We start from the raw sequence: 14581 nt of genomic DNA, 5'->3' as shown, positions 1-14581 counted from the left end.
TAATTCTGTATGGAATATTCCTTTTCCTATTTATTGTCCCAAACACCTCAGAATTTGGACCCACCTACTGCTGTAGCAGATACAATATACAAACATGGATAGTACACATACATGATGCATCATTTTGAGTTGCACAAGTTTTTAATTATTTAACCAAATGTATATATATTAACATAGTGTTATTAGTCATAGAATCATAGAATATCAGGGTTGGAAGGGACCTCAGGAGGTCATCTAGTCCAACCCCCTGCTCAAAGCAGGACCAATCCCCAACTAAATCATCCCAGCCAGGGCTTTGTCAAGCCTGACCTTAAAAACCTCTAAGGAAGGAGATTCCACCATCTCCATAGGTAACCCATTCCAGTGCTTCACCACCCTCCTAGTGAAAAAGTTTTTCCTAATATCCAATCTAAACCTCCCCCACTGCAACTTGAGACCATTACTCCTGGTTCTGTCATCTGTTATCACTGAGAACAGTCTAGATCCATCCTCTTTGGAACCCCCTTCAGGTAGTTGAAAGCAGCTATCAAATCCCCCTTATTCTTCTCTTCTGCAGACTAAACAATCCCAGTTCCCTCAGCCTCTCCTCATAAGTCATGTGCTCCAGCCTCCTAATCATTTTTGTTACCCTCCGCTGGACTCTTTCCAATTTCCCCTTTTATAGTGTGGGGTCCAAAATTGGATGCAGTACTCCAGATAAGGCCTCACCAATGCCGAATAGAGGGGAATGATCACGTCTCTTGATCTGCTGACAATGCCCCTACTTATACAGCCCAAACCGCAGTTAGCCTTCTTGGCAACAAGGGCACACTGTTGACTCATATCCAGCTTCTCGTCCACTGTAACCCCTAGGTCCTTTTCTGCAGAACTGCTGCCTAGCCATTCGGTCCCTAGTCTGTAGCAGTATATGGGATTCTTCCGTCCTAAGCGCAGGACTCTGCACTTGTCCTTGTTGAACCTCATCAGATTTCTTTTGGCCCATTCCTCTAATTTGTCTAGGTTCCTCTGTATCCTATCCCTACCCTCCAGCGTATCTACCATTCCTCCCAGTTTAGTGTCATCTGCAAACTTGCTGAGGGTGCAATCCAAGCGATCCTCCAGATCATTAAGGAAGATATTGAACAAAACCAGCCCCAGGATCGACCCTTGGGGCACTCCGCTTGATACCGGCTGCCAACTAGACATGGAGCCATTGATCTTAACAATATTTTTTCCGTAAGAAACATAGAAGATTGAGAAACAAATTTAAAGTTTAAGTATATAGTTAGGTAATGTTTCTCATATGTTCAAAATAGAATTATCCCCAAGTGTATATACCCTCTCTCTATCACCACTATTAGGGAAAAATATATTTGGAGAATTCAGAAGACAGTATACTGAGGTTGGTCATAGTGGTGCTTAGGGCATACCTTCTCTCAACAGTTAATAACAGTGATTACCTGGGTCATTGAATGCAATGCTTTTCACACTGATTTGATAATTATCTATAAAAGGGAAGTAACTTATCCATAAAAATCTAGTTACCTTAAAGAGGCAAAATCTGCGAGGATTAAATTTGTCTTTTCCTTTTCTGTCTTCTAGAGATAGAAACTTTATTAACTGCTCAACAAATTTTGGATCGGAAAAGTGATCATATATGATTTGTTCTGCCTGTAAAAGAAAACAGTGATAAGCCTTAGTTTTAATTCAATTAACTACCACAATGATAAGAGTCTCATTTGGGAGGAAAAAATCTTTCCAAGTCCTTATTCTTATTTTTGTTTTATACTTTTGCCAAATCAGGAGTCAAAATCATGCATGCAGTCTCCATTTCCCCCAAACAAGCATTAGGTCAACATCTTAGTGCCAAGAGGCTTTTACTCCTATAGTGATGTTGGGCCATCTTTCCTTCCACTAACATAATGCCTTCAAAGCAGCCATTTCCAATGGCACTGACTATGGAGCACCAGCTCTGTACTCATGACCACTCTCCTGATCACTTCAAAATCTTTATCATCATTTCATGAATCACTTATTAGAGAAACTATGAGGCACTGACACGGTCGCATTTTTAAGCAAAATGTATCCCAACTAATCTGAAAATTGGGTCCCCTGTATAGCAATTTTCCATAGTATTTTTTAAAATTTATTTTGGTTTCACACATTCAGTCATTTCTCATTTTTATTCTTTCCCCTCAAAGAAGCTCCAATTCAGTAAGGCACTTGAGAATACCCTTACCTTTAAGCATGTGAGTCCAAATTAAGTCAGTGGGATTACTCACGTTTAAAATTGTGTCCACATACTGCATACACCTGGAAGTCAAATTCTATATTCCTATTTTATATGCCTCTACAAATCCAGGCTATGCCTGACTGGAAAGGATTAAAACGTCTCAGAAATATTTTTTTTCATAATGCATATACTGCTGTGAACCCACTACATAATTCTAGGTGCCCCTACTTTTTTTTAAAAAATAGGCACCAACACCATCTATGGTAGAATATTACAAATCTAAATAAAACGACAATGTCATCAGTAATTCAATCAAGTCTCTGCATTCCAAGGGAACTCCACCAGTCCACACCAGCAAGTACATCAAACACCACAATGTGGCAGAGGCATCAAAGGCAACTGATTGACTTTTAGATTATCTGATCTTTGCTCGATATCAGGAGGAGATCAACCACCAAAACTAGCAGACTGGAAGGATCAAGATGATGGTACTGCAAGGCAGCTCTAGGACTCACTAACCTTTCTCAAAAGAGGAAGATTAGAGATGGCACAACAGCTGCAAAAATATATATTTGGTTACATGAATTAAAAACAAATTGTAAGGCTTATTTAGCATGATAATGATAGACTAAGAAACTTTAGTTTCAGATAAGAGTAATGATTGTGAAAGGGCTGGACTGATAGCGTCTGAGGCAGAAATCCTATTTATCTACAGAACAGGAATAGCAGGCCTTCCCACACCATGTTGCCATTATGCATCAATCCTGTTCTGGAAGAGCCACCTTTAGGGTAGAAAGTTCAGTGTCCATACTCGCCTCCTTGCTGACACTATCAACTAGAATCAGTAAAATTGGTAATTAGTAGGGCGGTCAAACGATTAAAAATATTAATCACAATTAATTGCGAGATTAAAATAAATCGTGATTAATTGCAGTTTTAATTTCACTATTAAACAATAACAGAATATCACTTAAATATGGGGGGAAAGCGTGTGTGTGAGAGAGACTGTGTGTGTGTGTTGGGTGAACATGTGAGAGAGAGAAAGCGTGTGTTGGGGGAGTGTGTATGTGGGTGAAAGACAAACTGTGTGTGAGAGAAACAGTGTGTGTGTGTGTTGAGGGATTCTGTGAGAGACAGAGTTTGTGTGTGTTGGGGGAAGTGAGTGTGTTCAGCACAATGTCTTTTTAAGCAGAGCACTCCCCAGGCTGAACGCTTATTCAGACAGCAGCAGCTGCCAGCAGCTCCCACTCCTGACCCAGAGGCTCCCTGTCACCCCACCCCAGCTTAGCAGAGACCGGGTACATGGGCAGGAAGATGGGGACACCCCAACATCACCCTTCCCCACTCTGCACAGCAGACTCCCAGTGCCAAGCACCTTGGGGGTGGGGAGTAGGAGCAGCGGTGGCTGCAGAGCAGAGCAGTGGGGGGAGGAGGGGCACCCCTGCTCCAGAGGCGCCCCAGGTGCCCTGGGCAGTGGCCCAGCCTGCCCACCCGTAAGGCCAGCAGCAGCAGCAGCCAGGCTCCCCGTGTTCCCCGGCCCCAGATCAGCAGCAAACGGGTACACAGGGACACCCAGACATCAGCCCACTCCCCACTCCTCTGCTCTGTGCAGCACGCAGGTTCCCGGTCTGGAGCAGCTTGGCCAGTGGCAGCTCCATGGGGGAGGGAAGGAGGAGGTGGGAGCAGCAGTGGAGCAGGGCGGCAGGAGAAGAGGGCAGGCAGCAGCGCCCCCCCTGAGCATGGCGCCCTGGTGTGTGATTAACACATTAATTTGTTTTGAGTTAACTGCATGCATTAACCATGATTAATTGACAGCCCTAGTAATTAGCCATTCAATGTGGCCATCAACTTATTTCAAACCTTATCTTGATGACTGTTCAGTGCTCTGATGACTTAAGTCACAAATAATCTGTGCTAGTCTTGAAACAGAACAACCCAGACTTTCAAAAGAGCTTAAAAAAAATCCTAGCATGCTTACCTCTAACAACTCCTCTCTCCTCCTCCCAAGCTTTGGTTGTTGCTCAGCAGAAGCATAAACTACCATATTTCTAAATATTAGAGGAAATATATATTAGCATACTTCCCAAATAAATGAAAGAACAGAAAACAATTACGTTAATTCTCTACATTTTATATACTGATATCAAATTAAATGTGTTGACTAGAACACCAAAATCTAAAGCAAATTTCTTCTTTCTTGCCACCACTATTTGGGGTTGGTGACACTTATAGCCTTCTTCCAAAATACATGATTGTACACCAAGCTGTTGTGCAGATTGATCTCTTTGACAGCCGCTGATATCCAGCGTCTTTGGTCTCCCCTTTGGGCATCACAATCCACAATCACTGCAAGAGCCATCCTACTGATATAACACTCTGGTCTCTGTTGGGTATGCCTATACCAATGTATAATAGCCTTCCTAAACTCGTCTTCAGTTGGAGCAACCCACATTAGGCCCTCTTACAACCTCGTTCTGTTCCCTATCATGAAGTGTCCAACCATTGGACCATCCTGACATCTTAAATTTCCATGGTGGAGAGCATACTGATTTCTTTTCTTGTGACTGGATAAGTCTCTCTTCTGTACATTAAGACAGGTCAAATACAGTTTTATACACTTTAACGGCATCTTTTTGTCACAGAGAACTGGAGTCAGCTTCCACCATTTGCACCATACAGCTTTAGTGTAATGCTGGGCATCACTTGAGGGCACTATTGCCAACAACAAGTAATCCTAGGTATTTAAATTGTTTCACTCTTCTAATCTCTCTGCCTGCGATATCCTCTATGGTGAGTCTTTCTCCCTCATTCATGATACCCTCAGTCTTACCGACATTGGCACTAAGCCCTGCCTGCTCAAAACTATGCTGTCACTGTTCAAAACTGGCTTGCCAGGTCTCACAATCTTCCGCACATATTACCAAGTCATCAGCAAACATCATGTTCCAAGGTGGTTCCCTTTGTATATTCTCATCACATCCGTAACAAACTGCAAATAAAAAGGGGCTCAATGCTGACGCTCAGCGTAGGCCAATGTTTACTGGAAATTCTCTACGGTAGCCCCATTTAGTTTTGACTAGAGTAATCATTCCATCATACATATCCTGGTGTTGATGGACATATCTTTCTGGCACACCTCTGTCACAAACTTTTCTCTAATCAGATGAATGTATGCCTGCTTCAAGTCCACAAAGATCATACCCAGTTGCTGTCTCTTTTCTCTGAACTTCTCCATGAGCATTCATAGAGCAAATATGTCACTAATTGTGTCCTTCTCAGCATGAATCCATACTGACCCTTTCACATTTCAACCATTCCATGTACACGCTTTTCAGTAATGTTCTCCTATACTTTCATAGCATGTGACATAAGCTTAATTTGATGACAATCATAAACACCTCTCAAACCTAGTGTTAAAAAAGGGCATTATTGGGGCAAATTTAGACCCCCAATATTTTTGTAATGATTGACTGTAAAACAAGCTGTTACAAAATCCAAGACTAAGAGATGCAATTCCAACAGAAATAGTTAAACAAAAATATTCCCCACAATGTTTGCAGCACACAAAAGCTCACATCACAATTGGCTGGAAACTGATTTGCAATAAACATGGAAATGGAGACTATTTTCATTGTCCACGCCAGGAGAAGTGCAAAAAAAATTTCAGTTTTAATTATAGTTAAGAAAATTCAAAATATTATTTTTGATCTAATAGTGTCCCTTTAACTTCAACAGTATTAGTCAAACTTTCTGTTTTTCTTATACAATTTTGCCCACAGTACACATAATTTAATAGTACTCACTGAGGCCAGGTATAGTATCCCCAGTGTGTTTTCTCCACAAAACAACATGACTCCCAAGCTTGTTTAGTCTTTGGTAAACTTTCACTATCGAAATGCAGCCACTGGTTATCAGGTCTGTCACCAGCCTGAATGCTGGAAGGCTTGGGGACTCCACCTATTTTTAAAGATGAATTAATGTTATATCAGATTTGCTCACAAGCCCATACTTGTTAACATACCCACACGTTTATAATTTACTGTCAGCTTTTTCATGAGAGAGCCATTTCAAGAGTTTGTGTGTCACTTGTAAACATTCCTCCAGATGAAATTTGCCACAGAAGTTTAACAATACCTTTGTACAAACAGGACCTGCTAAACTAGAGTTTTTAGTTCTGTTCTAACTAGAGCTAACTGAGTGGAAATTAAGTGGAATTAGCTAACACAATTGTAAATGCAAATATAGACACTCCATGGCTAGGAACAAGTGTTGTCCTGGATAGGGTTGCTACCTCTGAGATACAAAAACAACAGGACATCCAGGATGATCCTGAGCCCATAAAACTGAACAGCTAGTAGTGTGTACTGAGTACCCTTGCAGACTGCCCGGAACTTCTACATAAAAAAAAAAAAAAAAAAAAGAGATCGATTATCCTTAGTCATGAAGCACATACTTGTGCTTACAATCATATCAGTTAACCAGAGTTACAACACAACCAAGAAGTCTAGTCTAGACAGGACCAATATCTGTAAAGCTTGTTTGGGTGTTTAGTTCAAAAGACAAACATATTTTCTTTCAAATACTTCTTTGATTGCTGCTCATCCTCCAGCAGTTCTGCTTACATTTATCTTCCAGCTTCCAGTTCATTTTCCATATCTTGTTTTTGGGAAGGTTTTGGTCACAGGTGGTGCAATACAGAAAGGGATAAGCATGTAGTTTGAAGTAGGGAGTCAACTTGTTAGCACATCAATTTTTTAAACCAAGAAAATTTGTTACAAAGATACTATTAAATCACAAGATTTACAACTTTAACTAAATGAAGAACAGATTTGATTTTTCCTTCATGTGTGGTGTACTATGAAGCACCATTGAGAGGAGCCAAAACGGCACACTGAAATCCTGTAGTGAAAATGACTTAAACAACACTTGAGCCTATGAGTCTTGTTTAAGGGACAGGTGAAGTTTTCTGCCTGTTCCTATTTGTAATGCATGCATGCACAAAAAGGGAAAGAACTTCCTGAACTCAGGTTTAAAATGTTTACCTTTACAATAACTGAATGTTGGGTTCATAGGACCCATGGAACCAAGAAAAGTCATCTGTCACACTGACAAATACAGAAATAATATAAAAAGAATGTTATTTAATATTTGTTTATACATAGTGTTCATCATAATCTGGATGATAAAAGGAGTAAGGAATGAACAGAAAGCAGAGGCACCTAATGGTATATGCAAGTGTGATCTTGTTCTCATTCGAGTGAATTGCAAGGCTCCCACTGTCTTCAAAGGGAGAAGGATCAGGCCCTGTGTCTATATATAAAATGTGTACACATACACAACCCTCCCTACAACCAGCTGAATAAACTACAAGTACACATCTACTTGTTAGATGTGAATACATTTTGTTTTAAAGATAAGTGAAAAATGTTTTAGTTAGGTTACCCATTTTGTTTATACCACAATAACAGAGAACATGTGTTTTCTATTGGTAAGGTAGGTGGGAAAATATATTTCCTGAAAGCTTCAGGATAAATTTAGGATCTGAAATCTCTTATTAAACACTTACTGACTTCATAAGGGCAGATGGACACCTTTTTGTGGGTTCTCTTCAACTGCTTGAGGATGCCAGCAACAGCTGAGATAGCCATCTAAAAAGGAGAATGAGGATTAATTCATCCATTTCACATTTTCAGTGCAAGGATTTGTCTAGTCATTCACATCATAGTCACTCATTCTCCCAAGTAAATGGTGAATGGCACTCCCTTTAAAGTCAGTCAACATCATCATGTGGCACTTAGTCATACCAGCAGATGAAATTACTTCCTCCACAGCCATCTCAGCCCCCTCATTACAGAGAACACAAGACCTAAATTCCCTCTAAGCTGCACAGCCGCACAGCAGCCCATTAAGCGCCGCGCAGGCGCTCAGGGCTGCAGCGGGGAGAGATGCCTCTCCCTCAGCTCCCGGACCTGCCACAGTGGAGAGAGGCGCCCCTTCCCCAGCCCCAACCCAGCCCAACCCTGGAGCTGCCATGGCGGCAAGAGGCGGGGAGAAGACATTCTCCCCCAGCCCCGGAGCTGCCGGGGGAGATGCGCCTATCCCGCAGCCCCAGCCCTGGAGCTGCTGCAGAGGGGAGAGGCGCCTCTCCCCCCCAGCCCAGGTGCTACTGCGGGGAGAGAGAGCTGCAGGGAGTCCTCTCTCCCTACCATAGCCCTGGGGCAGCCTGCACCCCAAGCCCTGGCCCCACCCCAGAGCCCACACCCCCAGCCGGAGCCCTCACTCCCCCCGCCCCACACCCCAACCCCTTGCCCCTGCCCAGAGACGACTCCTGCATCTCAAACCCCTCATCCCCAGCTGGAGCCCTCACTTCCCCACACCCCAACCCTCTGCCCCAGCCCTGAGCCCCTCATCCCCAGCCCCAGCCCCACCCCAGAGCTCTCACCCCCCAACTCTCTGCCCCAGCCCTGGGCCCCCTCCCACACTCCGAACCCCTGGGCCCCATCCCCGCCACATGAATTTTGTTATGTGGACCAATATGGAGGTGATGTGTCACACATCACCTCCATACTGGTCCACATAACAAAATTCATTCTGCACATGCGTGGGAAAAAATTAGAGGGAACACTGCATGAGACACAGAATTAAACCTCTTTCGCATGGCATGCCACAGCACGAAGCCTGCCATCTAGTTTCCTCTTCTCCCCAACCCCCACAATGCTGAAAGTGTTTCCAAGTCTCACTGACAAGCAGGATAAACAAAATTAATAGTGCAAATTTTTGCTCATCTAAAAGCCCTCAGATCAATTGCCATTGTCATAGGACTCCCAAGATCATATGCAATTTGGGGGATGGACATTTGTGTGTGTAAACAGGGCCCTGCTCCCTAACTGGAGCCTCTAAATAACAAACAACAACAACAAACATTTGATCAGGGATTGGAAAAGCAAGAGAAATTGTAATCAATTTGCCATCTTTACCTTGCGAACCACTATTGCATCGTGGTTGAGACACTGCACAAAGAATCTTATGGCATGGACAGGCAGTACCCTATCATCCCTCAGGAGGAGAGACAGAAAGCCAATGCCTATGTGTTCAAACTTCCAGGGGCTAAAAAACAACATATACAATGAATAGTGGAGTGCTGCATGTAACACTGTTGTCCAAAAAAGGTTATAAAAATATACCTAAAATAAAAAAAAACATCTGTTAAGCAGGTGTATCTAACCACCATAAAACTAATGTTCTATTCTACAACCTCACTATACGGGCCTCAGTCTTATTAAAAGAAGGCCCCTCTACATCACTTGGGGAGAGAAAATGGGCCTTAAAGTTGGTGCAAACTACATCCATGTAAAGGCTCTTTACACTGTTAGACTGGTGTAAAATTACCTTAATGCAACTGAGAATTAGACCTCACATATCTTTATTTAGTTGGTAGTATTTTAAAAATAAATTACCTGGTTAACAGTAATTTAAAAGTACTTGAACTTCATTGCCATCTTTATGCTAGACAAATAATTGAACTCAGAAATTGTTAGGAATGGACAGAGATATTGAAAACAACTACTATTAATTACTATAAGGCTACATTCACGTATAATACAGGCATCAGATGGATGACAGCAATGCAGGATTCCTCATGTTGACCTGATACTTCCCTGTTCAATTGGGAGGGAGAGTTGAACATCCCTACAAATGGCCCTTCTGTCCCTATATCCATGCCAATTGATGTTGATTCTTGTCCATTAGAAGTAGGCCAAGGCCAAATATGTTTCATGTATGAGATGTCAGACAGTACAACTTTCTGATCACTACTGATCTAAACTGCATTTTAACCAGTCCTGTACGGGTAAGGCTGCATATGTTATTTCCAGTCATCTAAGCTATCTATTTTACTGTGCATTTTTTTAATTCAGAAAAACTAGCACAAAAAAAAGTTCAGAGAAAGGCAAACTTACAGATTTCTTTGATTCACACAATTTAACAGCATGCTGATCAAATTTTCATAGTTTCTGAAAAAACAAAAGTAAAATGAGTATATAGACTTGAAGTGTACTGTCAACAACTAGACATCATGGAGAGAAGTGTTTAAAAGAATCTTTATATAAACAAAATAAGGCATTATATTTTCTCTTCATTCGCACAATGGATATAAATAGCACAGACAATGTCTAGTAATTAAATTAACACTGCAAATACTGTGTATATGTCATGTTAATTTTTTGAGAGGAACGGATGGAGGGGAGAGAATCGGTGTTGAGTCAAGGGAGGAATATTACGGTGATTCCTCCACACTGTGTCTTTGTCTAGACTAGGATTTCAAGGTGTGATGTTGGATCATGCTAGTCAGCTAAGTCTAATTAAAACCCTCAAAAACTCGAGTCAAGACATGGCAAGCTATACTTTAGCATATGCTAAAAGGGTTGAGTTTAAGTTTTAACTTGCCTTGACTTGACTAGAAGTTTAGGTTTTGGAGTAAGCTAACTAACGTGATCCAACGTAGTACAGACGCTCCCTGACTTACGCAAGCGTTCCGTAACACCTTGCCTAAGTTGAATTTTGCATAAGTCAGGAACGTATACCCAACAATAAGGGGGGAAAAAAAAGCTTACGGAACTTTTTCCGTAAGTGCGGATTTGCGTAAACTGGATTTGCGTAACCCGGGGAGCATCTGTACCTTTACATTTTTGTTCAGATAAGGCAGCTAGTTTGCCCAGCTGAGTGGCATTTTCTACACTGTGTTTTGGAGGTGTGAAAATCAGGGTACCATGTCCTTAGAATGCACCAGTTGGTCTCTATCTAATTAGATAAAGTTGAATATCATCAAAATATTCAAGTCTCAGTTTTTTACATTACTGATAAGCTCACAAGTTCTGATTCATCTTCACACAGACTAGTAGAAACCAGGAATAACTCCACTGGGGTCAACAGAGTTTCCTGCCTAGAGAAAAGAATCAGGAGTACAGAGCCTCATTTTTTATGTATGTACTTTATAATCTGCCTGGATATACACTATGCTTTGCCATGCCAATAAAAGGTTCTCTATTTTAGATTCTTCAGTATTGTCTGGCCACTTTGCAAAGTGGCCAGATTCTGGCTGTAAATGGCCTATGGACAATTCCCCATGCGAAGGGGAACTTTCTGCTGGTGTGTAAATCCTTGATGATGAGGATTCCTTGCCAGACCCCAGCCCTGGCTTAAAGCCATGCCGGGGGAGGTACAGGACATACTGGGAGTGGGCCAGCGCCAGATGCTGGACCAATGCACAATCAAGAGTTGTAATCAGCTTCCTACTAGCCACTTTTCCCTTGCATCAGGGAGAAATGAGCTCTACAACTGTTTTCTTCTCTTATGTCCCTTCATTTAACAACTCCCTTTTTTACTTAATACTCTTCTAGTACTTTTTAGTGAAAAATTTATGCCACCTATCTCACCCATTCAGAGTCCTCTGTGCCCAACCAGATTTGTTCCAGCCTTCCCCTCTCCAACCCAGCTAATCTTTCCATACTAAGAAATCAAGTCTTTCTCCCTATCCTCTCAAATCAGGGGAAAATCTTGTCTTATCTGTGAATTTCTATTCTAGGGCTCTCCTTGGCAGAAAAAAATTGGATATAATACAATCCCCTCCAAGGAAGGGTCAGACTGTAGAACATGGAATGTCCTAGAATGAAAATTCACAGGTAAGGCCGACTTTTCCCTCTCTCAGTTCCCTCCATGTCAAATAATCTTCCCAGTGGGATGTAGAAAACAGTAAGTCATCCCTAGGGGGAAGGGTTCAATTTACCCATGCAGGATTGAAAAGGAACATAAGAGTTACTAGGGAACCCTGTTCTGTAACACCCTTCCACCAAATGCTGCCTCAGCAAGGATGAGTATGTTGACTACAGTGTTTGAAAAAATGTGGATGGAAGGTCCTGTAGTAGCTTTATAGACCTTCTCGTAAGATGTGTGTGATCTTTCAAAAAAATCATTGCTTTTTCCACAGAGTGAGTAGTACATGGTAATGAGGAGTTGTACCTCAGGCTCCAAATGCCTCCACTATATAAACCTTTATTCTTATGTAGGCTTTTTTCACCTCTAACTTATGAATTTTACTTCCTTAGGATGTTTGGCTTCATCCAGGATAACAATACCACTTCCTATTAAATAAGGAAGATTGCTGTTACATTGGGGACGGAGGTGTGGTTAGTTCACAGAACTACCATGTTTGATATAGCATATAACTGAGACTTCATTGAGAGCACACCAAGCTCCAAAACCTCCTTCGTACCAGGAGGGGGCAAGTAGGCAAAATACTTTCAGGGAGAGGAAGAAGAGACCTACCAACTGTGAAGATGAAAGGCAGTTTTATTAGGATTTGTAGCATGCAGCTCAAGATCATGAAAGGAATCTGTGTTTTGACTGAGGACTGGTAAGAATGGTGGTCCTCAGCCATCTGTTATGTGCTGATGAGGAGAGATTCTCATGGGTTTCTTTACAGTGCAATATGCCTGAAGTCACTGACTTGTCCACATGTCCACTGGTCAGGCTATCTTGTAAAAACACCAGAATATCCTTAGCTTTAGCAGACTTTCCCCTGATGCGTGCCTCTTGTAACATCAACATCTAAACCTCAAGTGATATACAGACATAATCTGTGAATCTCCTCCAAGATGCTAGGAGGATGTTTATCACTTTCTCAGAAAGAATGACTGATTCCTTTCCAGGTGATGGGTTAGGCAGCACTGGATTTTGATTCAGTATCAGCCCCCCATTGCGTGTGTGTGAAGTTTGAGAGGAGGTTCCCATTATGTTTAAATTGGGTCTGAAAACCAAGGCCTGAGAGTTAATGAGAAGGCAGTTACAATTACTGTGGTCTTGCTCCTTCACAATCTGCTTTACCATCTTTACTATCGGGGCAGAGGGGAGAGCATAAAGGAGGCCATTTAGCCCACTTCTGAGATAAGGGGACCACAACCTACACTTTGGTGTCTCTCTTTCTCACATAGCACCTCTTGATATTCCAACTGGACTGGGATGCAAATAGGGCTATCAATAGACTTCCAAACTGGCCTGCAATACACTGAAAGGCTAACTGATCTAGATGGCATTCCCTTGGTTCTTCATGTGTCTTGGTGAGCTGGCCAACACTGACTTTCCTTCTTGGTACAGAACTTTGAGTAACAGAGTAGGGGCTTATGTCCAGGACATGAACAAGGCTACTCCTCTAAATAGTGCTGAACATTTAACTTCTTAGCAACTGTACACAAATACCATGTTTCTGAAGAATCATCTGCTGGAAATGGAAGAGTGAGCTTGATGGTCCATAGTATGAGACAATGCCGGTTTATTTTAATTTACTTTGGGGAAATGATAAATATTATCTCAAGCATCCTTTTTCTGAGTCGTTCACTCCCAGATGAGGGCACACCCTGAAATGCCCCTTAGAGGAAATCTGGGTGAGGGATGTTGCAAGGGGGAATCTTCCCAGACTCAGGAAACCCAAAAATCAAGAGCAGCTTTTGGAGTTGGATTGTTTTCCAACAAATCATGGCCTTATATAGCAAAAGCCTCCTCCTAATGTGCAGGAACCTGCAAGAGCAGCAGCTTCAAAGGGAACACTTGCTGAGATGAGGTAGATTGAAGATTCTCTCACTGGAACAAGGGAGGGACCAATTCCCTTGTCTAAAGCCTCAGTTACTGCTTTGTCTCTATGCTCTCCAAAGAGCTTACCAACAAAACATTTAGAAGGATAATAGCGTTAGCCTGCAATTCCAATCTCTTTGAGTGGAGCCATAGCTGTCTTCCCAACACATATTTGGAAGTTCTGAATGTGCAGCAAACAACAGTCAGGGGAAGCATTAGTTCCATAAAAGCTGCTACGGAAATCTAGTTTAAGGTATATTTTATGTATGGGTTTTTTTGTTTTGTTTTGTTTTTTGGGGTGGGGGTTATCTACCCTCCCAAATGAACACAGAACTGCACAATCAGACTGCAGCTAATAGTCCCAGTGCTGACCTTGCTATATCTAAGTTTAGTCTGAGTAATAACCTTATTCTCATCTGTGGGTTTGCAATGCTCCCTCAGCTGGTATGATGATACCCTTTACTTAGGAGGTTGCAGCAGGCTTCACCTTAGGCAGATTAAGTTCTTTTACTTTTTAGTTACAAATCTTGATAGGGAATTTCCATTCCACCTTAATCACACCTTCATAAACAAGGCAAGAACAATTACACAGACCAATTACAATTGCTATTCAATTTTTACACGAGGGTATTCTGCGCCAAACAATTAAAAATTCTGTGCACAATACTTTAAAATTCTGCAAGTTTTATTTGTCAAATAAATGTGGAGGCTCCAGCATGGTATTGGGGAGTACAGGCCACTGGC

At 41.9% G+C, this 14581-nt stretch overlaps 1 protein-coding gene across 1 annotated transcript in view; it reads right to left on the bottom strand.

The window, feature by feature from the left end:
• Nucleotides 1–14581, bottom strand: part of PSME4 (proteasome activator subunit 4) — a 213237-nt gene that overhangs the window by 59245 nt on the left and 139411 nt on the right. Inside the window, exons 30-35 of the mRNA XM_065400759.1 lie at nt 10171–10224; nt 9190–9319; nt 7779–7860; nt 6016–6169; nt 4191–4260; nt 1525–1650 (exon numbers count right to left, since the gene is read on the bottom strand). Coding sequence (XP_065256831.1) covers nt 1525–1650; nt 4191–4260; nt 6016–6169; nt 7779–7860; nt 9190–9319; nt 10171–10224 — 616 coding nt within the window. The remainder of the gene's footprint in view (nt 1–1524; nt 1651–4190; nt 4261–6015; nt 6170–7778; nt 7861–9189; nt 9320–10170; nt 10225–14581) is intronic.

The sequence above is a fragment of the Emys orbicularis genome, chromosome 3 (genome assembly GCF_028017835.1).
Source record: "Emys orbicularis isolate rEmyOrb1 chromosome 3, rEmyOrb1.hap1, whole genome shotgun sequence".
Lineage (NCBI taxonomy): Eukaryota > Metazoa > Chordata > Testudines > Emydidae > Emys > Emys orbicularis.
Note: the sequence above shows the minus strand (reverse complement) of the source record. Positions and strands in the feature narration are given on the sequence as shown.